The 27,543-nt window shown below is 39.5% G+C and overlaps 1 protein-coding gene across 3 annotated transcripts in view; it reads right to left on the minus strand.

The window, feature by feature from the left end:
- Positions 1–2,074: 2,074 nt before the first annotated feature.
- Positions 2,075–27,543, minus strand: part of syt3 (synaptotagmin III) — a 43,024-nt gene continuing 17,555 nt past the window's right edge. For all 3 annotated transcript variants that reach the window (XM_025006653.2, XM_017419466.3, XM_017419464.3), the window contains 10 exons: positions 24,437–24,826; positions 23,239–23,341; positions 21,547–21,723; positions 16,831–16,957; positions 12,507–12,725; positions 10,073–10,193; positions 6,963–7,134; positions 6,231–6,360; positions 4,243–4,336; positions 2,075–2,921 (listed from right to left, as the gene is read on the minus strand). In XM_025006653.2, coding sequence (XP_024862421.1) covers positions 4,247–4,336; positions 6,231–6,360; positions 6,963–7,134; positions 10,073–10,193; positions 12,507–12,725; positions 16,831–16,957; positions 21,547–21,723; positions 23,239–23,341; positions 24,437–24,826 — 1,529 coding nt within the window. In that variant the 3' untranslated portion in view covers positions 2,075–2,921; positions 4,243–4,246. The remainder of the gene's footprint in view (positions 2,922–4,242; positions 4,337–6,230; positions 6,361–6,962; positions 7,135–10,072; positions 10,194–12,506; positions 12,726–16,830; positions 16,958–21,546; positions 21,724–23,238; positions 23,342–24,436; positions 24,827–27,543) is intronic.

The raw sequence follows: 27,543 nt of genomic DNA on the forward strand, positions 1-27,543 counted from the left end.
AAGTATCTGCCCTGACTGAAACTCTCACTCAAATCCTCATCGTTAACTGATAAAAAAGTAAACTTCTTGAATAAATTACATATAAAAAACAAGTGAAAATCAAAAGGAATACCAATTTGAGAGAGAAATAAACACAGCATAAACAATGTTAATTCATCATTGTTGTTTTTTTGACAACAGAGTTTAAACAACTGCTAGGTCTCCATTTAGTCATCGTTAGTAGTATTAGTATCAAGTTCATCGTCAGATTTTGCTCAAAGCATCACTTATATAATTTTCAAGTTGACATCATTCATGTTAATATAAGCATGCAAACATGTTTCCCCATGACCATTCAGGACTGCACGAACAAGAGCAGACAGCGAGACGACGGAGGCGACAAGATGGAGGGATGTGAGCCGGGAGCTTGGCCGGGGGAGAAAGGGAGGCAGAGTGGGGAAAATGGATGGGCTGAGGGGGAGGAAAAGGTGGAGGATTGCTGGAGGACAGGAGGAGAAAATGAGTAATCAGACGGTAATCAGGCAGACAGAAGCAGAAGGAGAGGTGAGGGTGGGTTTGCTGACAGAGGGAGGAGGACAATCAGGGAGTGTGCAGGTTGCACGATGAGCTTTGTAATCTATCACAAGCAGGAAGAAAAAGGCTGGGAATGATGGAGAATTATGAGGCCTCGGGACCAATGAATCAATAAAATATCAACTCATACAAGCCGATCAATGCCCCCCACCCCACACTGTCCCCCACAGTCAGTAGACCTGCTTTCTCTGATACAGAGGTAAAGAGAAAGAAACCAGCCTCCCTGTGCAAAAGTGTGTTAGTGTGTGAGAGGATTACAGGAAAGTGGCAACAATAGCTCTAGCTGTAGTGAGGTGTAGTATAATTTGCAGAGGTTACAGTCGTATTAGCAGTGACAGGCATGGCTTTGTAAGTCTGTATTGATTTACACGGGAAGTGCAGAAATTTCAGAAGCTTGATTTCTCATGATACCTCTTCCCTGCTGACTTTCTTTCAGGGGATCTAATTTTGTCATTGGCTGTTAACACTTTTTCTTTTAAACTTTGTTTCCCCCACCCAATGGTTTTATTCTAATAAATATAAGCAAAATACACCAGCGGTTTTCATTTTAGATCCATTTGATTTTACGCTCGGACATACAGCACACACATTAGTGAAAGAAGTACACGATCAACACGGTTACTTACATCAGGCAAAGGGTCAAAGGTCAAGAGGAGAGGAGGGCAGCTGATTTCAGACAACATAGACAATAAAAACTAATGTCTATGAAAGACAGTGTTTTCCCACCAAGTGCAATGAGGCACAAATAGTACAGACACACATTCTCCCTTACCCCCCCCACACACACAGACACACACACACACACAAACTAAATGGCTCCTTTTAAAGACACGAGACAAAATACAAGTTTTGGCTCCAAGACGAGCTATTTTTTAGTTTGTGGATGTCTGGATTTTTGGGAAGTGAAGACAAAAAAATGATGAGCACAGATATCTGTCACACACACGGTCTCACACACACACAGAAAGTACAAAACAAACGCCCACAAACACAGAAACACTCACTAATAAAAGCAACACGGACGTGTGTGTCCTTCTGGAGTCCTTTCAGGGACATGATATGGATTTCTAGACAAAAATGGTATCAGTTGAAGCGTGGCAATTACTTTTTTTTTGTTGAGAAAAGAAAAACATTAGGTCCTGGGATGATAGAAAAATAACAGAGTGGTGACGTCCTCCTGAATGTGATCTCGGAACAGATGCTGTTCTGATCCCAAACACAGGTTTTAGGGAAACCTGATTAGTCCTGCATCAGGAAAAGTCTGAAAGGTGAGAATGATCTCATAGTCCAAGTCTCTCAGACGCTCACACCTACTCCTCTTCAGTGGACTGTAAACATGATAAAACTCCCTTCCTGATGGATGGATGGATGGGTTTTTTATCACAGAAATGGTAAAATTATATCTATCTATCTATCTATCTATCTATCTATCTATCTATCTATATATATATATATATATATATATATATATATATATATATATATATATATATATATAGATAGATAGATATATATATGAAGAGAACCGTTAAGACAAAGAGGGTGATGAAGAGAGACACATTTCAAGGTTGCGTAACATGCTGAGACCAATGAGTCTGTCCTCATTTTTCACTCCTCTGACATCAATAACGACCAACGGATGCTTCGTCGTCTTTCCTCTGGGGGAAGTAATCGAGTTAGCTCTGGAACCAGAGGGTACAGACCCCGGAGAAGGCGTCCAGATTGGCCGGGAGAATCCACCGTGGATGTTTTATCCTGTTACGTACTACGCAAGATGTTTTTTTTTTCCTATACAGTACGGCATATACTGTACACTAACATTGCAAAGAAAACTCTTTTATTTTCTTCTTGATAGTCTGTACACAGGCATGGAGCTTTGGTCCTGGTTGAAACGACCATTCTATGATGGCTTTCTTTATTCGTTTTTTTTTCTTGAAAAGTTCTAGATGAGAAACACTAATCTGAAGAGCACATGAACTACACACATACTACAAACTCTGTGTATTTATGTATGTGTGTGCGTGAGAGAGAAAAGTGTTTGCGTCTCCTGGCTGAATCCCTAATTTACACCTGACATCAGTTCTAAAGGATCTGTAATTTGTTTTTAATGTGTAGTCTGATGTTCAAACTGCAGCTTGTGATGGATGAAGTTATTTTTTTATTCCTTTCCCCCTTCAGCTCAGTAGAAACAGAACAGGAGTTGGAGTTTTTTATTAGCAGGAGCAAAACGGCACTAGCAGTTGAACACTAGCAGTGTCTCCGCGTCTCTCTGTCTTTGATGGGGAGAATTATTCACACATGAGGAAAAGAAAACAACAAAAGTCTGGAGCTGTAGAGATGATAATGACCTGAGGAAAGAGAAAATAAGGGAAAAAAGAGGAAGATTAGGCACGCGTGAGAAAGTAGGGGACAAGATAAAATATAAAGCATGCAGGAGTGGAAGTCTGCGGGGAGGAGGGGGGGTGCATTACATAACCCATAACATCTAGATTAAACAGATGCTGGAGTCTTAGAGCTCCAACATCTGACAACTTCACAGCCTCCACTTTATCACGCTCTCACAGTTTGGTCATGCTTTTTAAGACTTGACTAGATTTCATGTGTTAATCTGACAGGAGCGCCTCTGCCTCACAGAATGTGGACGTGTGCTGGATTTCAAGAGTCCAAATCCTCAACACCAGATAATTCTTACTCTCATATTTTCCCCTCTGGAAACAGGGACACAGAAATTTCAAAAACCTCTGGAATACCTATGCTGGACCATTAGGCGGGAAAAATCTCAACATTAACGACAAGATAAATACAGGTGAATAAGGTCCTGAGTGTGGCGAGTGATTCTTGTTAAACCAGTATCTTACTGGGCTGCAAATGTTGACGACTTGCTGGCAAACAGCATTAGCAAGGGAGTCTTAATGGGGTTCTTAATTTCTTCGCTTGAGTCTCAGAATCTTGTGAATTGTGGATGGGTCTTGTGTCATGGGTGTCTTGAACCCATCACGATTCTGTCGCTGGTGTCTCCAAACTGTTTTAAGTGAAAAAGGTGTATTTGAACATCTGCACGGGTTCCAGGTCTAGTTCTAGAGTCAAGTCGCAGCTCAGTGAGATACTACGTTCTGGCAAATGCTCAAAGTTTAATACCAAAGCATTCTAACAAATCTCATCGGACAAAAATAATGAAATATGCTTTAAATGCAAAGCAACAGTGGACATGCTTCAACATTATTTGCTTATCAAGTGAAGATAGAAAACATGGAAACAAACAAACAAAAAAAGTTTGCAAACGGAGCAGAAAAAGTTTGTCTCACAAAATATCTGTTAGGATAGACCAGGGGTAGGAAACCATGGTCCTCAGGGCCACCATCCTGCATGTTTTACTTGTTTCTCTGCTCCAACACACCTGATTTGAATCAATGGGTGATTAACAGGCTTCTGCAGAACATGAAGAGGTGATTTAACCTCTGAATCAGGTGTGTTGGAGCAGGGAAACAAGGAAAACCTGCAGGATGGTGGCTCTCCAGGACCAGGGTTCCCTACCCCTGGGATAGACTAAGCGTAAGACAAAACCATTGAGTTTTTGGACTGTTTATGGAATGAAAATAGGAATATTAATAACATGAAATATTAATGCTTATAAAACATGTTCCTGAAACAAAAAAAAGGACGTCTTACCATTTCAATCAGAGTGGGGACTGTCCACCACAATATGCGGTTTAGGGGAAGGTGTTGTCACACTCTTTGACACAAATGTACCAATTGCTTTTTCCTGCAAGAAAGAGCACATTGTTTTATTCCTGGTAATCTCTCCTACAAAAATCCCACCACCTTTACTCAGTCCATGGAAATAAAATAAAGTTGTTATAAGAATATCCTTTCACTGCTGCTGCTGTTGCTGCTTTTATTAGCTGTCATCTAAGAAATAAACAGTTATCATTGTTTCGAATGATCCCATAAAGCAACAGTTCAGGTCAGCCTTTGAAACCTTGAAGAAAACAAAAGGAATAAAGTCTAAGTGAAAGCTCATGAAAGAAAGATGAGATGGCGTAATCTCATCTGAGTGCGACTGATGTATTAACCGGCCGAGCTGGCTGTTAGTCAGCACTTTCATCGGTGCTGCAGTGTTTAACAAACTGGGTCAGTTCAACAAACGACTCGCAAAAAGTTTGATCCTTAAAGACGAATCAGTTCCATCTAGCCAGGATCGAACAGCAAACTAGAAAAATATAAGTGAAACTGTGTTTCGACGTGTGCTAGTCTGAGCTCTGTTGGAGTTTGGGAATGATGTCCAATCAGGAACCTTTAAGTATCGGGGTAAGTGTCTGTAAAACAGATGGATTTTGGGAAAATAGCTCAGACGACTTCGCAAAAGTACTTTGGTTCTATAATCCTGATGTGTTTGGACCAAATCAGCTTAAATAATTCATTAAAGAGATATTCTCGTCATCTTTGAAGTGATGTTTTGTCAAATAAATATCAGTAGTTCGTACCTTAAAGAGGCAAGTCTTTCTTTGCTAATGGCTGGCCAAATGTGTGCCCATTTTATATGGATTATTAGATTATGAAAAAACTCATACAAAAATACCGTACAGGCGTGAAATAACACTATATTAGCTTGTATTAAACCTAAATATTTTTAGTTTTTTTCAGTTTGTTGCTGCACTTGTTGACAAACACGTGATTTAAAAACCCATTTTTGTCTCCTACTGTACCAAACACCAAGGAGTATTTTGCAGACAATGTCGGGCTTCAAGGTAATGCAGGGGGGTGATTAAAGCCCTGTGCTTCTAATTGGTAAATGTCCACTTTACTACTGAGCCACAGGCTTTAAACGTCAAAGCATGCATCATATAAGAAAAAGGAGAGGAAGAGGAGAAAGCTTTAGCTTTAAACATTTCACTGGCATTCTCCTGAACCCTGCGGGCATAAATGGTAAAAATGTCAAACAAATAAAATATCAGACGTGGATTCTAGGCAAAGAAAAATAAAGTCAACATACTAATATTTTATCAACAAATGACAAATGAAGCACTGATTCGTTCTGTGATATTTGACCAATATACACGGATGAATGGATGTTTTTATGAACCTTATACTGAGCTTTAATGATTGAACTTCATTTGCATGAGCTGTCCAGTCTCCTTAATTATGAAAAACAGTTAGAAATTTATTGTAATCAGGCTGAAAACTAAAGCCTGCTTAGACTAATGTGAAAGAAGGATATTGGTTAAATGGCTGGGCCGGATGAATCGCTGGTTTTTGACAAGAACAGCTTAACTTTCAATCATTTTAGCCGAGTGACAAAAACCAATCATGCCTGTGACCCATTTTGTTTGAATAAGAAAATTATTATTTTGAGTAATTAGTTCATTAAACCTTCAGTTATTACAAAAAAGTGCTTGTTTGTGAACTGATGCTTATTTGTGCTCTTCATGGTAGATCTCAATCATAAATAGTCACTATTTTTTTTCGACAAATAAGTTCACAGTCAATTTCTTCTTTTACTTCACCATCACACCTAATATTGTTTGATTGCTTCTGCTTCCACAAATAAAACATCCAATGATGAATATTTATGACAAACATGACTTTGGTCATTACGCTAAGCTCTAATGGACAATTGAAACAACCTCAACATGATCAGAGAGATAATTTGTCCTCACCTCAACAAGCTGATGCCAGTGCTCTATTGGTTTACGAGGATTGGCCAGCATGGCCGCCCAGTGCTCCCTCCCGGGACCGTCAGCTTCGCTGCCCACACGACACATCCCTATAACCTCGTTATGACCGATGCTGACATGCAGCGAGGGAAGTAAGGAGGAACAGAGAGGAGGAAAAAAGAAATAGACAAAGCTGGTTAAAAAAATACAAGAAAACAGGCTCATTTATCATTCCAGCTTTGGGGAAAAGAGTGCAGCAGCTGACGAAGGATATTGAATTGTAGCTCAGAAATACAGCTATAGATAAAAAGCTTGATATCAATAAGGAAACAGACAAACATACAGAAACACACACCTATAGAGATGCCAAATGGTGTGTCTACACAGCATAATAGGGAGGCGGCACATTTATACACAAACACATAAACCAGCCAAGTGATGCTGCAAGCGGCAGTGAGATAAATATTGGCAGGGCTGCACGTCTTCCCTCCCCATTAGCATAAATCATGCTTATTCATGAGGTGCCATCTATGGAAAACAGGGATCATTCACCAGGAGGCTGACTCTTGAGGGGACCATCATCATGTTCAACACAGCAGCAACGCCATCAAAATGTGCCCTCCCCCCAAAAAAAAATCCACACTGTTTGATAAACAGCCACCTCGCAGTAATGATGGGTTTGTTCTTAAAGCGCTCAAAGCATGCAAAGATATAAAAACACCTCAGCTCGCTCACCAATCATAATCCATCACTGCGATGATGATGGATACACTTTCTATGTTTTCATTGGGAATGTCAAACACCAGCGCCTCGTTGTACGTGGGGTTCAGCGTGTTCTTCTTAATGGAGGTCTTCCTCTTTTTTAGCCTTCGCCCGTCACATATCAGAGAGGCCTTCACATACGGGTCTGAAGTCGATTCAATAAAATAGGAAGAGAAAGAGAAGGAAGGAGGTTAACGAAAATAAAAAAGAAAGACGTGGAGTAGAGAATTTAAAAGGAAATGAGATGGAGACAGAGAGCGTAAGATAAGAGCTCACAGGTATCTGCATCTGTAACGCCTAAAATCCGTAAGAACTGAGTCATCCTGGTAAAGAAGGATAAGGAGCATGAGGAGAGCAAAGCAGCAAGGGCTGATTCACTTTAGTTATGTATGCAACATGTGCAGCTCAGTGACAGCAGCCAGGAGAAATCACAAGCTTTTATATTCTACTTCAGCGTCTTACAGCACTCTTCAATCACGTTGGGATCAATGTAGCAACAATACCAGATAAATCTGTTGGTCCCCTTACGGCTCATTCAAACAATGCTTCATTTCTTGTGAGAAACGATTCACTTAAAAGCAGCTGTCTACTATATATTTGCATGCCATAGGTATGTGAGAGCAAACAAGAAATGATTTAATGTGTATTTTACAAAGATGTGTTAAAATAGCCTGGACAGATTTGTTGCAAACATTAAAGAGACAAATAATCTTAGCATTATAGTCATGTTTGACCTTAATTAGCATCACAGGAGCCTTCAAGCTTCTCATCAGACATTCAGCCTGTTTAAAGGGAACAAACAGCCTCCGGGTGGTTTAGGTTGGTTGTTTTTACCCCTCTGAACATGGAGCAGAGAGAGTAAAGGTGAGAGCTGCTGAGGAGCTCAGACAGAAGATTATAGATCTCCATGTTGAAGCTAAAGGCTCCAAGACCATCTTCAAGCAGCTTCATGTTCCTCTGACCAGAACTGATAATAAGAATAAGTAGTAGAAGGTTGATGGAACCGTAGGTCACCTCCAAGGATGTGGACGCAAGACGAAATGCAACCCCATGTTGATCAAATGGATATTGTGGATTGTGGATGGTAGAAAAAGGGACAAGAAAACATCCACAACCATCAAAGCTGAACTCCAAGATCCAGATTTCAGATCACACCATCATTTTGAACCATAATGGGATCCATGGAGGAAGACTTGTAGGCTCCACCAATGGCACAAAAAACAAAACATCCAGACTGGAATGCGCTAAAATGGACACTGACAACCCCCAAAGTTTCCGTAGAGGTTTCTGAACAAAATGTGGGCTTTTTGGCTTCTGTCACATCAGTTGTGGTTTTTGATTATTGTGGAGAAGAACCAACAAATTTATCTGCATCTACAGCTGTGTGCATCTGATTTATTACAAAATCTGGGAGAAAAACAAAAAAATAATAAAAATAAATAAACAAAGTAGAGGATAACACTGAATTTTTGGACATTTTTACACAAATTCTAACCCCCTGCTGCTTTTACTTGTCTCTAAACATGATTTAAATTACAACAGTGGCTGATTTAGCTTCAGATAAAACAATATTTTCTCGTTGTTTTGTTTAAAACAAACAGACTACACAGTTAGGTGTTATATTTATAATGTATACTTCTACTTCTTGAACACTTTTTCACACTTAGAAACAGTCAATGTAATAATGCTTGATCGATCTGAAGAGTTATAAAGCAAATATCTTTGGTAATTTCCTTTAACATGCTTCCCTGCTTCTAAATGGACTACATTTATATTTATATTGCACTCGTCTTTTCTTCCTGACAGCATAAACCACTTGATGGTACGAGCTGCATTCATCCACTCATACAGCGATTTGTTTTCTGTCACATCTTGATAAACACATTTATTGAGCTCATGGATGCTTCAACATAAGGACCTTGAGTGGACAAGTCTTTCTGCCTGCAAAGCTACAGCTGTTGTTATTGATTTATTAAGTGCTGAGAAATTCATTTCTGATTATATTTAACACATGAACCTGTTGTTTTTTGTTGCTGGTGTGATGCAGCCAGTAGCGGGATTCAGTCTTTCTAAATTAAGGGCTAGATTTAACAAAAAAGGGGCCATTTTACATTCAATATTCCAAACTTAAACATTCAGTGGACTGCCGAATGATGGGCACATGACCAGTTAATTTATGTTCCCAAAGTATAGTATCTCATGCATAAATATTGTTTTAGATTTTTGGGTAAGACTACTCTTATGAAGGATTAATAAAAAGTTATTCCCCGCTTCTGAAAGGTGAAGGAGGATCATAATGTTAGCAAAATATCTTATGAACCAGAGGACAAATATTAATGAAACTCTCAGAAAGAAATTGTTAAATGCACATCTTAACTGACTTTAAAAACACTAAGATGACTATAACTCCGTTAATTTTACAGATACTGACCTAACATTTGGTGTGGTAGTACTTGAGAGTGATTTCCAACACATACTCTGAGCACTAAGATCTAGGACTCAACTCTCCCAAGTTGCCCTTCATGAATTAGATTTTCAGCACCAAACACTTATCAAATAAAAACAAAAGACAGGAGAAATGAAGAAAACTGAACAAGAAGCAAAAAATCAAATTAACAACCAGTGTAACATTTGATACTGCTAAATAATAAGCTTGAATTAATGTGTGTAAACTGTCTTATAACTCTTGTATAAATGCTTCTTAATGAGATTTCAGAAGAGGCCAGAGGCCCTCTGACCCCACCACAAGTTTGAACAAACTGTATCACATCTCTGCACGTTGTTCCGGTCCAGCGACGCTTCTTTGTTTGTTGCCAAATTGCAATAAAGCTAATCTTTTATTCAGATTGTTCTGGCACCATATTTATGGCATCTTGTTATGAATAATAAAACTGTTGCTTCATCTCTTTATGTCTCTGTGCGTCTGGCCAATTACCAATCAAAGGAAAACAAAAATGCTGCATCACTAACAGTTGTTTTTAGACAGAAATGAAGCTACTTCCTGTTTGTTTGCTTTTGTTTTTTTTTTCATGAAAATGATGTCCTATCAGGCTGTTGCAGGGTGATGTGTGTGATTTGTTTACCTGAGAAACCAGTCAGGTCCATGGCTTTGAGGTTGGTGGCCTTGATGATTGTAGCGGTGAGCCTGCCTGCAGTTGGCAGGTAACACAGCGAGAAATTAAGCTCCCCGAGATCAGCCTTCTCCTGCGGATCGTTACACACAGACAGGGATCAGAAACTGAGTAGGGGGTGCTGTGATCACTCAAACATGGCAACAGAAACTGATTCAGAAACACTGATGATTATCTGTGGCCTGAAAAGAGCAACGTCTTTGACTGATAGGGGGTGACAGCAGGGGTCTGAATATGAACGGGCTGTAAATGAATCATATGCTAATCTGTCAAAGTCGCCGAGCGGAGGAAAGTGTTAACAACCCCACAGATTTATTTTTTTATTTTTTTTTTATCTCTTATCTCTTCTCCCATCCTGTGACCTTCTTTCTGTCTTTGGTCTCAGGCCTTGTTTCTAAAAATATCATTGCAAACACGGCACCATTTCTGGAAATGTTTTCCTCCTAACAGAAACAGAAAATGACTCAAAATGCTGCAGTAACCATGCCAGGCCTGTATGTGGTGTTGTAGCGCTGCTACGAAAATACACCAAAAGCAGGAAGCAAGTTGTGCATAAAGCTTACACATCAGGCAGGCTGTAGATATAGAGTATATATTATTTATCTATAGTTATAGTCTATAGTCTATAGACATAATGGGCACTTTTCAGGTCCAGTATCCAGCAAGGGACAGCTGAAGGGAAGGAGATTCCCACAATGTTTAAATCATCAAATAAAATTCTTTACACACAATTGTTGGTCTTTTAAACTCTTCCCATTTCCCATTTTTAATGTATATAATGTGTCATCATTTGCTTCATTTTGTTTACAGTTTAATAAAGTGAACATTATTTGGTCCAATAATAAAGGGGTTTTGCTCTGCTTTGTTTAAGGCTGTTTTTATTCATCAGACTTGTCTGCTCACTGAAGTAACACAGGACACAAAGGTTTTGTTGTAGTTGAGAAACTAGCATCTGCAGCACAAACACCAGCACGTAATCTGCCATTTTTGTTGTTACTGTCGAAGCTTCTGTCATGTTTAGGGACGTAGGTTAGGTCAGAGGTCAGGGTTTGGGCTGTCTGGACAAAAACACAAGGAAGAATTTCTCACTCTGGAACCCATTTTCTAAAACTCCCATAAAGGGGCTCCTGAAACATTGTTTCTGTGTAGCAGAAACGAAAGGCTGAAATGATAAAACAACTTTTTGCCACAGTGGCTCCAGTGAACGTTCTGTGGCGTGACGACTCCCCCTCCTCCTTTGAGCCTCACTAATCAATGCTTCCCAAAATGAAACACTGAGATACATCGAGATGCTGATGCTTTAAACTTATTTAAGAAATTAAACCCCTGTGCCAAAACAATTTTAAAGCCTTGCTATATCTAATTTGCTAATAGCCTTCCATGAATATTTCATATAAATCTCCTTGGACACAAACCAATATAAAGGTTGGATGTGGCCAGCAAAGCCTTTCCAGTAATCTATCTGGACTCCCTGGAGATAATTTTTCACATGAGCAGACTTTGAATTACTGCAGACAGTTTTTTTGGATAACAGACAGAATTTATTTCATTTGAATCTCAAGAAGAAAAAAAGTCTGACAGGTTTGAAAGGATCTTGGCTGGTTACACTGTGCAGTCTGAATGATTGTGATACGTCAGGGATCCAAAGGTTTCATACGGCTGAATTCACCAGAACAAACTGAGCACCAAAATGTTTTTGACTCAACCTGACTTTCTTGATCCAAACCATTCAGCTGCATCATAGAAGCATAAACGCATCTTCGGGAAGATTAAACATGCAGGAGTCAAGCAGCAAAGTAAAAACCTCACAATGCTGTGAGTTAAATTTCAAATTATTTGAAAGTCGTTGCTTGTAAAGTTGAAATATTTAGACTTCTTCATGTGCCAGCACTCAAAATTCCCATAATAAACTCAAAAAAACAACTATTGCACATTTAAATGGAAAAAATGCTTCAATGTTATGAGTTTAAATTTAACAAATTATTTGTTTTTATTGGTTGCACGTAGATCCAAAGTTTAAAAAATACATTAAATGAAGAATTAAACATACATTTAACACATTTGGCTTTTTGAGTAAAATCTTATCCAACAACCTGCGTCATGAAGAACAGGAAGTCTGACTCCTGCAGAGCCCTGACGTCAGAATTACAGATTCAATAACAGACACAAACATCCAAAACAACAACGGTGCAAAACTTCCTGAGGCAAGCTCTTCAAGCTGCTTGAAACAGCATTTTATAAATTATATTTGCAAGAATACGCAGAAGTGGTGCAGATATATATATGGGTATACAACATGTTAATGGCTGAAAGCTGACGGATCCTAATTTAAAAGAAAATCTAAATTTAAACTAGTGTCATTAGTCCCAAATACATCTAATCTTACCGCGTGGCCCTCCACGATGTCCCTCCAGACGGGTTTGTCCCCGCTGTCCTCGCTGAAGTCCAGCAGGTTGTCCACCACCACCTGTCCAATCAGGTCGTGTCTGGAGAAACGGTCGAAGTCGTACACGGAGAAATGCAGCTTCCTGGAATGTAGCTCGTTCAGCGGCACGCCAAACTGGAACGTCTCGTTGAACACTGGGTTTAAGGTCTTTCTGTGGACCTGAGACAAACACAGATCTGTCTTAACGCGAGCTGAGAGTCATCCCCAACATACTTAAAGTGCTACACACTGCATGAGCTAACAGTTTCTGCAGGTGGACAGGTTTGAATTCAGCTCAGAAAGTAATTAGTGGATCTAAATCTACAACTGATAACAGACAGTATCACAAATACTGAGCTGCGAAAAGATCTCACATTACTCCATGAGATCACACACAAGGTAATTTACAAGGTTTAATAAAAACAGATGCTAAGCCTTGATTGTTTGTGATGTTTAAACGTTATATTTGAGTCAGAATCTCGATCCAAGGTTTTTAAAAGTTGAACTCAACAATGTGAAGCTGCATCTGGAGTCCTTGAGGAAAATAATCTGCCCCACGGTTCAGTCTGAGCCGGTTTCACAAACTGTAACTCTACTTCTTCAAGTGAGAAATAAATAAAACAGGACATCTGTTCTCTGTGTTCTTCACACAAGCAGAACAGAAGACTCCCTCTGGATTTATGTTTTTAAAAACAGCAAGGGCTGGAAAAAGACCTGCTGGACTTCTTGCTGCTTTTATCTGTGATATGATTTAAACAAAACATACATGTATAATTCTAGGGCACAATTTTTTCTTATAATTGGTCAAAATATTTGTTCCCTTTTCCTTTCTTTATACCGAATCTTTGTTTGTTTTCATATTCAACCAGTTTGTTTCATTTTTGCTTGTGGCAAACAAAAAAAACTCTCCTCCCGTTTTGTCCAAAAATACCTTAAAAAACATAAAAGGTATCATTTCCTTTAAACCAAAGAGCTACGAGTCTGTTTTTGAGAAAAGGAAAAGCTTTGAACAAGTCGCAGAGCGACACAGGCCGAGCTGGAAACGGTACAAAAACACGAAATCTTCAAACACTTCAGTGTTTCTAAAAACAAAAAGGAAGGAACCCAGAATGAGGGGATTTTCATTAACAGTGTGACAGACGTGTTAAATTGTCTTTCAGAGATGTAATTAACCTTCAGCACAAGGGCTGACCTTGTTCCTCTGCCAGAACGTGAAAAACTATTTTCACGTTTCCTTTTGGGAAGAAAATTAAATCAAGCCTGCTGGAATTAAAAAAACCTAAAACTGAGTTAAAAATCTTGCGCCCTTGTGACCCACGGGGAGCAGGAGTTTTATTTTTTAAGGTTTACATCTCATATTTTTGTCAGCCACTGACAGACTTTGTTAGCAAAATATCCCATGAGCCACTGCACAGATTTGAATGAAACTTCCAGGAAATAATCATTAAATGTACCTCTACATCTGATTAAATTTTGGAGCCAGCTCAATTTAAGATGGCTGACACAGCCAACTAACATTAAAAAATTCAAAAATTTCTATAATTCTGGTTAATTTTATTAATACTGAGCTAAAACTTAGCGTGGTATTACAACTCATATTCCTTGCACTAACTGTTTCACCTGCACCCTGTTTGTCTGTTAGCACAATATCTCATGAACCAGTGGTCAGATTTTAATGAAATAATTACTGAATCTGCCACTGATTACCATTCGGAGTCAATCAACATTAGCCACAACAAAAATGGCTTTTAAATGAATGAATGAATGGATTTTACAGACACTGGGCTAAAATTGAATGTGGTAGCAACTGAGAGTCATTCAGATCACACACTCTGATTATTTCCAAGATTTGACCCGAACAGCTGCAGCTTCGTCATTTCTCTTCACAAGAGAAATGAAATGAAATGAAATGGGACTCTTAGGCCGGTTCCCAATCCTCGCCCTCCACCCTACGCCCCTCTGTGAAGCGTGTACTCAGTCGAAGTGCACAGAAGGGTTCGTGTGCAGGTTACAAGCATGCAGACATTGGAGAATTGGGACAGTACAGGTTACATCATCGACTTGCACCTCTGCGTGGTAACTGTGACATCCAACATGGCCGACCGGTCGATGTTTTGGTATTTTAAGAAGGTGCCAGTAGGATTTTAAAAGTACAGTTTAGGTATTTTTAATTTCCAAAGTCACTGCAGGAGATATTTGGCTGTTCAGATGTGTTTTGTTCTGACTTGTTGATAGTATTCACACCTGTACAGCAGAGAGAAACAAGAATTATTTCAATACTTTACATTTAAAAACTGCTTTTTTCGTGCCATATTTCTGCCGTTTAATTCAAAACCCTTTCCTTGTTAATAAAGATAATTTTTTAAAAATTTTAAACGTCACATGCAGAATGAATTGTGGGTAAATACTTCGCCGAAGTCCACCTGGATGCTGGCTCAGCCGAAGGGCGGATGTAGTACACAAAGGGGGCGGGGCTAAAGAGCACTCCGGAGAATTGGGACACACTGCGCACTCGAACCCTTCAGCATGAATGCACATTTGAAGGACACGAGGGTGGAAGTGTGAGGATTGGGACCGGGCCTTAGTTCTAACTCTCTGGCATGACAGGCAGCGAGCGATATACATTCCTTCGAGGGAAGCCAGGCCTTTAATTTGTTTAAATGGTTTTAATCCCCAGCTAGCTCATTTTTTTTAAGGTCAAACATAATTTCTCAACTGGGGACTTAACTGTGACAGAAAGACGACAGCTATTACATCCTGGTGTAACTTCAAAGCACGTTGAGGATTTCCGTTGTAAATTTGTCTTCAGTCTAAAACTCAACATTTTACTCTCTCCTAATCTTCTGCTGGGATTAATTTGCCATGAAAGCGTTTGATATAAATGCTGTCGAGCAACAAACTTGTGCAATAATTAAAACGTGACACACTCACCAGCTTTAGCAGCAACTTTTTGTCCCTGCACGAGTGGCTCTGTCAATCCTGTTTATTAGCACTTGATAATTACTTGTTAACTCTGAATTAAACATGTGTGTGACGGAGAAGCTGTGAGTTTAGAAACCAGAACACAAGCTCCAAAAATCTAATTGTGAGTCACTGTCTGTTTCTATTTGACGATTAGTTGGTGGGATAAAAGCGGCCCAAAATATAAAAGGTGTAAAATTTCAGTGTTAATGAGGATGTGATTGAAATTAAACAATCAGATACACTCCAAACAGAGGGGAAGCCGCATTATGCAAATTGACTGAAGCATTCATGCTTTTCAGAGGCTTGAAAGGGGCTTTTGTTATGTGCAGGAAACCGTCACACAAAGGAAGAAACCAGAAGGGAAACATTTTCTAACTGGTACAGCTTCATTTTCACTGGAAGCGTCACACTGTCTAAATCTCACCCTGTTTCACTTCTTTTTCCTCAGATTTATCCAAGCACTGGTCAAAATCACTGGTGATATTTATGGATCAGAAATATAAGTCAGATTTGTGAAGCTGCTCAGCACAAGTGTCAAATCTCTCCACGGAGGATAAATTAGACACAAGGAGGAGGTTTTTGAGAGCTAAGAGTCCATTTCGTGGTACAGAGTGTCCTAAAATGTTCTCAGATATTGACTCACCTGTCTTCAAACTTCAGAATAACACACACCAGGAGTTTGATGATCTAGTCTAAAGTACAAGATCCTGAATAAATTACCCGTGATCATATTTTAATACCTCATCACATTTTTATGAAGCAATTGTTAAGCCAATTAAAAGTACAGAAGCTGCTAATTGCATCTTGCTGCAAATCAGTTGCAAGCTGTAGTTCTGCAGGTCTAATCCTAAAGCAACACATCCTAAGTAATATACAGTTATTACAAAAGCAAAAAACGTGCCTTTTTCTGGAAAGATAAGTAGATTTGTGCATGAGACAGATTACAGAAACAGAAGAACTCAGTAGTAGGAGATTTTAGTCGCCACAGTGCATGTAATTGGCGAAGCAATAGATATTTTGTTTAGTTTAAATAGACAGTGTCAACATAAAGAATGATATCCTGTTTGCCCAAACTGCTGAGAAAGTTTGGAGTTTGAGTTGCTTTAGATAGTAAAAATTTCCACTTAAATTCCCCTATTCTGATGGCTAACTGTTAGCTTGTCTCCTCCATGAGAGTTTCTCTCTGATTCTCCAAACTGAGATCGCTCTGACTGCTGTCTACTGTAAGCAAAACACTATTTATAAGTAGTCCATCCAGCCCAGCATGTAAAAAGACAGCAGACTTTAGTGTAAAGGTGAGTACGAAGCAACTAGGAGGCACCTTTGTCTGGAATTTCTTCTTCCTGTCTGGCAGTAGGTAAATCTTCACATAAGGGTCAGAGAAGCCGTTGGCATCCTTTGCTGGCAGGTCCAAAGCTTTCAGTATCTTCACCACCAACTGCTCTGTACTGAAACAGGCAAAAGCAACTGCATTAGAGATCCGCGGGGTTATGCACACAAAAAGCAAACATAAAAGTCAGGGCTTGCACAAGTTTACACCAACACTCCATGAGACTCAGACAGGATTAACCCACACAAAACACACAAACACCTGTGCAGAACTTGTGCACACAAATGTGCGTGGGAAGTTCAGTGTCTCAGGACCAGAGAGTAGCAAGAATAGTATGTGTGTGTGTGTGTGTATGTGTGTGTTTTTGTCTCTTGAGCTGTATCATGGTTGCACTGTCAGCAAGGCTAAATGTAAGCTCAGTGAGCACAGATGTACTGCCAGTGAAATGTAGTCCATCTAAAGTTGGGCTCATTTATTATCTGTAACTTATTTCCCTTTGGGTTGTAGTCACATAGGTGGTATAGGTACATGAAGAAGAGGGGGTGCTAGAAGTCCGGGATCACTGCTCTCTTTGGCCCTTAGGGTCCAAAATACCTCATTGTAAAGGCATTTGTGCCTTTCCTTTCCTTTTTGGCAAATATGTAATATTTGGGTATTATTATTTCAGAAAACATGTATATACAGAAACTGACCTGGCTGTCATTCATGAGTTCATGTCACTTGATGACAAAAGGTCATCCGTGAGGCATTCAAAGCGTCACGGACGTTGTGCTCATTGTGCCAGTGGTAATTAGGATGCTGCACCATCGGCTGTGTACCTTTACAAAGGAGGGACTTGAACTGCCAGTTCATGGGGGTTTCAGGAGCATTTTGTGTGCTTTGTTCAATGTTTTATGGAGGATGTTTGATGTTTTCGTTCATTTGCTCTTCTCTAGCAGCCCTCAGCTACTAGTGACACACTTGCACCACAAAGGACGAAAAATAAGCTGCAAGTTTTATTGAAAACTGTTTTTCTGTATTTCTTTGTATTTTCTCCACTGGATGTATTTAGTAGCTGCCTTTATATTTAGAGCATGTGTCACTTATTTTAAAAAAGAATGCACATTTTCCAGGCAATGGTGGGCAACCAGTTAAATTATATAGCATAGAAACACTTCTGCATCAGTGGATGTTTAGGTTCCAGGGGTGTCCAATCCTGGTCCTCAGGGCCTCCATCCTGCAGGTTTTACTTGTTTCTCTGCTCCATCACACCTGATTTGAATCAGTGGGTTAATCACCGGCTGCAGGCTTCTGCAGAACATGAAGAGGTGATTTAACCTCTGAATCAGGTGTTGGAGCAGAGAAACAAAGAAAACATGCAGGATGGTGGCCCTCGAGGACCAGGGTTGGAGCCCCCTGACTTTATCAATTAATCTAACTTTTCAACAATATATCAGACTTATTTATTAGATATTTCTTCTGGGGTCAGCTCTATTCAAGATGGCTGCCACAGCTAGAACTTGGTGTGGCAGTAGCTGAGAGTCAATACCAACATATACCCTGAACCATTAAGCATGGAAATCAACTGTTTCTGTTTGCTAAATATACCAAAAAAAAAACATGACAGATTTTAATGCAACTCTCAGAAACTAATTACTGGCTCCACATCGCCAGCTGATTAGTTTTTGAAGTCAACACAATTTAAAACAGCCATCACAACCAACTGGCCATAAGAAACACAAAAAGGACTATAACTCTGCCAGTTTTATAATTATTCAGCTAACATTTGGTGTGGTATTAACTGAGAATCATTCCAAACGCACATTTGTTATTTAACGTTTAAATAACAATCCAAGTGATTTGCACATTTAAGCAGCAGAACTGTAAGTATTTCTGTGTCATGCAAACAAACACGCAATCTTACAACACACACACGAGCAGTCTGGTCTTTTTTTTTTGGTTTTGTTTTTTTTACATACACACGCTCCGCCATACACTGCCATGACTGCATCTCTCATGCCGTTTATTATGTATTTAATTAGCAGATGAGGATGGAGACAGCTCGGAGGCCTTTAATCAGACCTCGTTAGACTGTGTCTCCGTGTGTTAACGAGTCTGTCAGCACTTCATTTGCTGCTTCAGGACGACAACGTGAGCCACGTGGCTGAGGGCAGAGCGGCGGGGCAAATACCAGCAGTGACCCCAGCAGTCTACTCGCCGTGCGAGCTGAGCGGCGCTCACAAACAGGACGTGCATGTGGAGTGGTGAATTTGGACATGTGTTTGCCTCTGACTCACATCGAATAAATACAATCAGACAAACATGCAGAGTCTGCAAACACATCACATCAAGAAAACGACCGAGCCTGTTTTACTTCAGAAGAGATAATAAATTAACTAAAAATTGTCCATATTATTCACATGATTGTTTTCCTGATTTTATTTTCTGCCTGTTTTACTTCTGCATACTGTGTGCTGTTTTAGCCATTTATATATCAAATCCTTCAACTCATTCAGGAGATGAGTGCTATGACTTTTGTCTTTTTTAACTTTTATGCTTTTTATGCAATTCCTTCAAAAACTCCTTGAAATCTGCTTTAATGGTACTTTTAGCTGTTGTTTTATTTTTTATCTTTTAGCTAGCATTTTGCTGCTTTTGGCTTTTAGTTAGCATTTTAATCCTTTCAGCTTTTAGCTCAAACAACTCAGCTTTAGTTTCTTCAGCAATCTTTCACAAAGCCGTCCAACGTTCTCAACGCATTTTCCCAGAAAGTTAATCACTTCAGTTCAGAATCTCGTGCTCAAAAACACATTTTCTTTTTGATTAGTGTGAACTTTCCTGTGCTGAATGTTTGATTTAACAAAACAGTTGCATAGTTTGCTTCTCTCCTGTGTCTTATTACAGAAGAATGCATGAGTCTGAGCCAAACCCGGGGTTTTTACTCGATCCCAGAGGCGGGCTGCAGAGAATACCTCGAACACAGCTCAAACAAATCTCACAACCTTATTCCTGGCAGACAACGTTGAAAGGTAGCAGTTATTCCCGCGGTGGAAATGTGTCAGCTTTTAATGGGATTGTCAATAGAAATGCCTTTCCCCAGAAGACTTTAGCGAGATTGACATTGTTGGTCTGACTGTTAACACTCCAAACAGTGGGGTGTCAGGTATTAACATCCCGATCTCATTATAGCTCCAGCGCTAACACACCTCAACACAAGTGTTTTTACACAAATGCCCACACTGGTTCTCCTACATGTTTCTGTTTCCTACTCTTTACTTACGTGTAACTAATGGTGAATTATCTGGCGACTTTTTAAATGAGAAAATGGGACACATGAATAGCTTTCGTGTCACGCTCCCCAGTTAATTCTCTGAAGCTGTAATTTGACTCGAACGCCGTCTGGTGTTATTACGCGTTGACGGGGTTGCTGTTAAAAGTGGCTCATCATATATAATTCACGACCGGAGCGGTCGCTCCCTTTATTTTCTGACCATCAGCACTTTCACCCGTTTGCAATGTTTCTTCATGTCGGCGCAGGCGGGAATAAAGAACTGCCTGCTGAGACACAACAAGCTGCAGAGAGACCTCATAGTTTCCCATCAGCACCTCAGTGCTCGATGCGTACCATCAACGCTTCCTCAGATACGTTCTGAAACCCCTATTCTCCATCAGGGAACTCAGCATTTCAGAAATATTTATCACATTTAAACTCAAAGCGGAAAAAGATGTTTTTGTCTGTGTCCTCAATTGTCTGTAGGGTTAGCAAAATATCTCATGAACAACTGGATGGATTTTAATGAAACTCTGAAAGAAATCAATTGATAAACATCTATAAACTTTTGGAGTCAACCCAATTCAAGATGGCCACCACTGCTAAGTGAGTTTACATGAGATCTTTTCTTTTTAAACTTTGCTATTACCTATTGAAGTCAAACGTATTTGTTAGCAAAACATCACATGAACTATTGGACAGACTTTAATGAAAGTAATCTTTGGATGAACACCTACATCTTATTAGCCTTTGGACTCAAACCCATGCAAAATGGCCGCCACAGCTAACATGCATGACATTAATTTCAAGAATTGACCAAAATGGCTACAACTGAGTCGTTTCTCATCTTAAGGCGATCTTCTGGACATTAAAGGTGGCAGAATTCTAATCAAATACGACCACAACTCTTAGATCTCATGATCACAGGAGCTAGATTGTGTTTTTAAGAGAAAGAACTTAATATTTGTCATAAACATGTCTGCTTCACTTGGAGGTTTGAGTTTTTTGAGAAAGGAAAACCACAGTAGCAGAAACTTTACATTAAAATAAATCATCATCTCAGTTCTCGTTGCCTCCAAAAATCAGAGCCTGTTCACTTTATTTCTCAGTGCAGACACATCGAGTTTCACTGTAAACCAAGTTGTTTTTCTGATGTTTTATTGTTGAAATGATGAAATTTAATCCTGCAGACTTTTTGATGGATTATTGGTTTGTGAGGTCTGAAATTTAAGAAATTTAGGTTTTGTAAAGATTTGATTCAGCTACAAAGAAGCACTAACCTAATGATGATCTAATCTAATATATTTTTATTAATGTGATCAGAGCAAACACTGTTGATAAGGAGTTTAGGCTAACCTGGTGAGAAAACAGCCCCGTTGTTTACAGTTAGACTTTGCACCTTAAATTATTTATCCTGATAAAATCTTGAGCACACCGCCGGGCTGTCCTGGACTTACTTGAAGGCGTATCGCAGCAGGAAGCAGATCTTGCCGCAGGTGTCGCCCTGTTTGCCTTCGCCCTGATCGCCTTTGGGTCTGTAAAGCTCCGGCTTGATCTGCCCGATGCAGGTGACCTGCTCCTTCTCCTCTCCGTGGAAATCGGGGCTGGAGAGCTGGTGAGTCATGGGTTTGGGCCTGAGCATGCACAAAACAGCACAGAGGGTGAGTATCACACCCAACACACACACACACACACACACACACCACAACACAACAGTATGACTCAGCAGCTGAAGAGACGCTTTGGCAGATAAATCCCTTCAGATTTAGATGATATTTGCCTCGTTTTTGGCATTTTTAATATGTGCAAGTGTCATTATTAGTTACCAAATTAAGATTTCTTTTGTATTCAGTGCAACAGTTCTTTAAAGCAGCGGTTCCCAAACTTTCCAGCCTCAGACCCATAAAATAACACTGAAAAAGGTGTGTGACCCCATCTGTTGGCTGTTTAAATATCCAAAAGTGTTAATAATCCTGATAAATAAGGACATAATGACAACACAAACAGGCTTAGCATTCATTTAGGTATTTTTTAAGTCATTAAATGATTTGTATTTCAATTTTCTGTAACAATTATGGTGTAAATGCATCATAAAAACTGGGTTTTTAATTGTAACTTGATATTTGCAGATTATCTAAGGACCCCTACTTGGTGTTGGGTGACCCACATCAGGGTCCCGACCCCAACTTTGGGAATCATTGCTCTAAAGGACGTTTTTTTTTTCAGACAAAATCTGATTAAAAACTGATATTTGATGCTTTATTATTCAGAATCTGAGGTTTGTTGAGAGCAAACCTAAAGAAAATATTAAAATACATATAAAAAAGTAGAACTTCCAAAGTTTTACTCCTCAGAACAAAACAAAAATAATGTAGTCTGATTTTCACAAGGTCAATTTAGGTAAATGTGGTTAATTATTACCGTTTATATGTTTTTCACTTTATCAGTTTGTTAGCAAAATATGTCATAAACCACTGGATGGATTTTAATGAAACTCTCAGAGAGTAATCAGTGGATGTACAGCTGTTTAACATTTGGAGGCGACCCCATTCAGGTTGACCACCACAGTTTAGCATTCTTGGAAATCACAAAAATATGTTATAAATTGGTCAGTTTATAACAACATAAGGCGACGGGCAATATGCATTTCTTCCAGGAATGCTGGACCTTTAATTTTAGGTTTACCTCCTTTAAAAACCTGATCCGGACCAGTTATACATACGTTTTTATTTTAGTTGCATCACTTTTACGGAACTACTGAAAGAAGGAGCACTTGTATTTTAAAGAAGCGTCTTGTGTAAGATGAGATTTATTCAGGAAGTGTTCAGTCTGTGAATCGTCTGCAGAGGCTCAGACTGACAGGCTGCACATCTGAAGGATCTGTGGAAGTTCCTTCAGATGTCCTTTAGGGGAAGGACATTCGGCTTGTTTTTTTTTTAAACTTTGAAAACTGTGAGAAGAAAAAAATTACATTGAGGCACGTTTAATCTCTGTGCTGCTTCTTTAACCTTAAATTAACTAATTAATAAATACACCCAGTGTTGCATGGTAACTGATTTGATTTTGAAACAAAGATAGTAACTTTTCTTCCTGTCAGACCAACTTTTCTGGATTTATTAACAGAGCTTGCAGAGAGACTCTGCACTGACCGTGGGGTGACCTGCTGCTGGGAATGAGCGTTGGGCAGGTCTTTCTGGGCTCCCCCCTCTGAGTTCGGGACATCTGGAGACGTCTGACTCAACTTCAGAGTTCCTATGAAAGCAAAAACAATCCCACTTCTTTTAGTTATTAATGCTTCAGTTAAACTAATTTTACTGTTTTCATTTAACAGGCAGAGGAGAGGAATTAGTGGAAATAAATAAATAAATACGACACAAAATCAAGGCCCATATAGCTGCAGTAAAGACAGCCAGCATCCAACTCAGTGTAAATAATGAAAAACATTCTGCAGGCATCCAGCAGAAGCACGACACCAGAATAAAAACATCTCCCTGACACCAGCTCCAGTTTCAGACTAAGTTTTCTGTTTTAACTGATGAAAAATCGACATTCATGCCCACTTTTGTTGACTGACAAGCTCCTCACACGCCGGCCGGAAGACACGTTAATAAATATTTTTTTATGTTCGCGTTCCAGCTGATGATTATTTTATCCTCCTGTTATGTTTTTCTTGCTGATAAATTGTGTAATAAACCATAACACAGTAAAAATGGCTGTTTTTTCCTTTTCTTTGAACTTTAAAGGGATATTATTCAAGATTTTTTATGATTTATTCCATAAAAATGCAAATAAAAGCGGTAAATCCTTATTTGGAAAGCCATAGAAAGCAGCCAGTAACCATTTAGTTGGTGTTTTTTTTTTAATCAAAAAATAAACTGAGCGACAAAGTCATTAAAAAGGCTTCACTTTACTTACAAGTTAAAACCTGTCACTGCTAACACTGCTTTGATTAAACCTAAGGATGGTGTCTGCTGGAAACTAGCAGACACCATCCTTTAAAGGAGAGATATAAGTTTACCCCTCATTTGACACCCCCTGCTCTATGACTGATAAAGTACTAACTATCGATAACTATTAATCAGAACATCACTTTAAGGTTTTGTATTAAAAACACTTGACGTGATAATAAAGACTTCTGCTCTTTGGGTTGGAAACATCTGCAAGCTAAATTCAGCAGATTTTTTTTTTTTAATCTGTATTTTTTAATATCTGTAATAAGAGACAGGAGTGGAGAGATGAAAAAGTAATATTTTTTTGGACTGCACCACCTGAAGTACTGGTTTTTATGATTAGAATAATGGTCGGCGTTCGTTATGTTGGTGCAGAACGTTGGTTTCTGCTCCTCACCAGCATTGTTGGGGTAGGAGTCCATGTCCAGGTACGAGTGCTCCTGGGTTTCATGCGGGCCCCCAACCACTCCTCCGACCTCCCCCCTCTCCAGCCCCACCAGGTCAGAGAAATGGGGGTGCCCCTGCTGGCCCAGGGAAGGGTAGAGCGAGGATGAGGATTGGCCGTCCTTCCTCTGCAGCAGCGGGGGTAAGAGAGACGACCCCCCGGCTCCTCCGAGGCTTCCCACTCCGGCTGTTCCGGGCAGCAAGCCCGACGTCAGGCTCAGCCCTCCGCCCTCCTTGTCCCGCCATGGCAGCCAGCAGAGCTTCCAGGAGACGAAGAGGGACACCGAGAGGAGGACGATGCCGCAGAATGTCACGATGACCGACAGCAGACTGACGGAGATGTCTGCAGAGAAACAGAAGGAGAAAACAAAAATGGTAAAAAGCCCTTTGCTTGTAAAGAACAAAATCCTGCTGATCAGTACTTTGAAGTTTGATAGAGTGGAGTAGTTATCAACAGTCAGTGTCTTACCTGCAGCACACAGCAGACATTTAAACTTGAATTAATATGAGTATTAATTAGATCTCTGGCTGCTGGTAAGATACTGACTATTCATAAATATGACAACACAACCCCAGTTAAAAAAACAACTGAATTACTCTTTTTGAAGAAGCTTCAGCATTGGTGGACATAGGTGCTACGACTTTTGTTTTTTGGGGGGGGGTTTTGGAACTTTTATACTTTTTAAAATATTTAAACTTTATTTGCAAATATTTCCCCATGAAAATACATCAAGATCTGTTTAATTCCTTTAAAATTATTGTTCTTTTTCAAATCTGCTTCAGCTACTGGTGCTACTGTTTTATGCTACTTTTAGCTCTTAGCTAGCATTTTGCTACTTTTAGTATTTTTAGCTAGTGTTATGCTTCTTTAAGCATTAACAGCTCAGTTTCAGCTTCTTCAACTAATTTAATCAAAGCCATTCTGAACTCAGAGTTTTATTTTGCAGTCTGCTTGTCAAAAATACTCTAACATCACTTAAAGAAGCTGTGGCTCACAACAGATATATATTATTCACCCTAAAAGACATTTAAATGTGTGTATTTAACGCTGATAAATGCAAACTGTAAACCAATATTAATCATCTATAATCCTAGAAGGTTTTAGCCATCTAAATGGTACTTGTAGAGCGACAGCAGCACAGTTGTTTTTGCTTTTGGCACCAGCATGAATTTAAAAAAGAAAAACAACTTGATTTGAAGATGCCTTGTGTTGCCACATTATGCACATGTCAAACAAATCAACAACTGCTCTATCACCAATCCACACATGCGCCATCAACATCTACAAATCACACATTATGGAGCCGGAGAGGGAACCTGCTGCAAGAACTGTAATTTGCAGCCATCCTCGGAAGCTTTTATCCAACGCTTAAATCCTGATCTTAAAATGAGGACGAACGTCGTCGTCGTCCCGAGGAAGGAAGGAGGACGAGGTGGGAGGAGGTGACGAGGCGACGAGGCAAGCAATTAATAAAAAAAAAAAAACACACCCACAGTGATGTCGTCACACATTTCCTGGCGGTTATGAGCCTTTTAATCTCTGACAGTTTAAGGGTTGTGTCTGAGACGTTAGGGGGAGCGGTGTGTGGGTCTGTGGGGGTGAGAATGACTCACTGGAATAAAAGGCGTGCAGAATAAAAAGCTGGACAGCAGCAGCCTCCATCAGAAAGCCAACGTGCCGCTCAGAACTGCACACATCTGCACAAACTCACATAAATACTGCAGGAAGATTTATAAATAAATAGGCTAAATATACAATGAATATTTATTATTATCCTGGAGCATTTGAAGTGTTTTCTTAAATAACATCTTTTGGTTTGATGACTGCTCTGACAGAAAGGACCAATCAGAGCCCACGATGGATGAAGTCCCACAACATAAATATTCATGGCTCGTAAGTAGACCATGAAGACTCATTACAATGTGAGCAGGTTTCGCAGGCTGGGTTCTATCATCCTGACTGAAGATTTAAGTGAAAAATGTGATTTTTGCACCCCTGGTCTCCTTCCAGACCACAAGGCCACAGATTTGGAGTCCTTCCTGACTGCTGGCAGTCTGAGACCAGTCAGAGCTTTCTCCTTCTGAACCTCTTTTAAACTGAATTTAAATAATTGTTTTATGTTCAGTATTCTTCCTTTATCTGTGTGTGTGTGTGTCACAAAATACCTTATGAACCACTGAACAGAATTTGATGAAACTTTCAGAAAGTAATTATTGGATGTGCATCTACAACTACAGAAGTGAAAAGAGATTTGTTTCCGACATGCCAACAAATAAGTGTTTATGTTGACCAGATGTTGGGAAAATGATGTCCTCATGTGTGTGGCCATGTATTTGATACATTGTGGGGACAATTTTCCTAACATATACTACCTTGTGAGGACCAAAGCCTGGAGAAATTATGTTTTTGGGTTAGGGGTTAGGTTTAGGACTAAGGTGTAAATTGAGTTTAGGTTTGGTTTAGGGTTAGCTATGTACTGGTAATGGTTAGGGTTAGGGTAAGGGTCAGGGTTAGGCTGTAGTTAGGGTGTAGAAATGAATGGAAGTCAATGGAAAGTCCCTGCAAAGATAGAGAGACATAACATGTGTGTGTGTGTGTGTGTGTGTTAATTTGTCTGTAGTGTTACCAAAATCTTTCATGAACCAGTGAATTCTCAGAAAGTAATCATTGGATACACATCTACAACTGATGAGCTGTTAGGGTCGATTCCAGTGAAGATGGCTGCCACAGAAAATAAAAAAGAGTGAAATAGGTCAGCCGATTTTACAAATATTGAGCTAATTTTGATGTAGTAGTAGCTGAGAGTCATCCTTAACACATACTCTGAGCAGGACATGGCACAATATTGCATATTGCATCAAAATGGCTAAAACTCTGTTATTTCTCAACATACTACAGGTTGATCTCATATAAAATCTCTGGTGTGAAAGGTGGTGGGTGATATACATTCCTCTGTTAGGAACTTAGTGTTAAATTATTTGTAAGAAGCTGACAAGAAAGCAGCCAGTCCGCCAGCTGGTGGTTACGTATCTCAGAATTCAGTTTTCCTTCTGTTTCCC

Source organism: Kryptolebias marmoratus, linkage group LG12 (genome assembly GCF_001649575.2).
Source record: "Kryptolebias marmoratus isolate JLee-2015 linkage group LG12, ASM164957v2, whole genome shotgun sequence".
In the NCBI taxonomy this organism is placed as follows: Eukaryota; Metazoa; Chordata; class Actinopteri; order Cyprinodontiformes; family Rivulidae; genus Kryptolebias; species Kryptolebias marmoratus.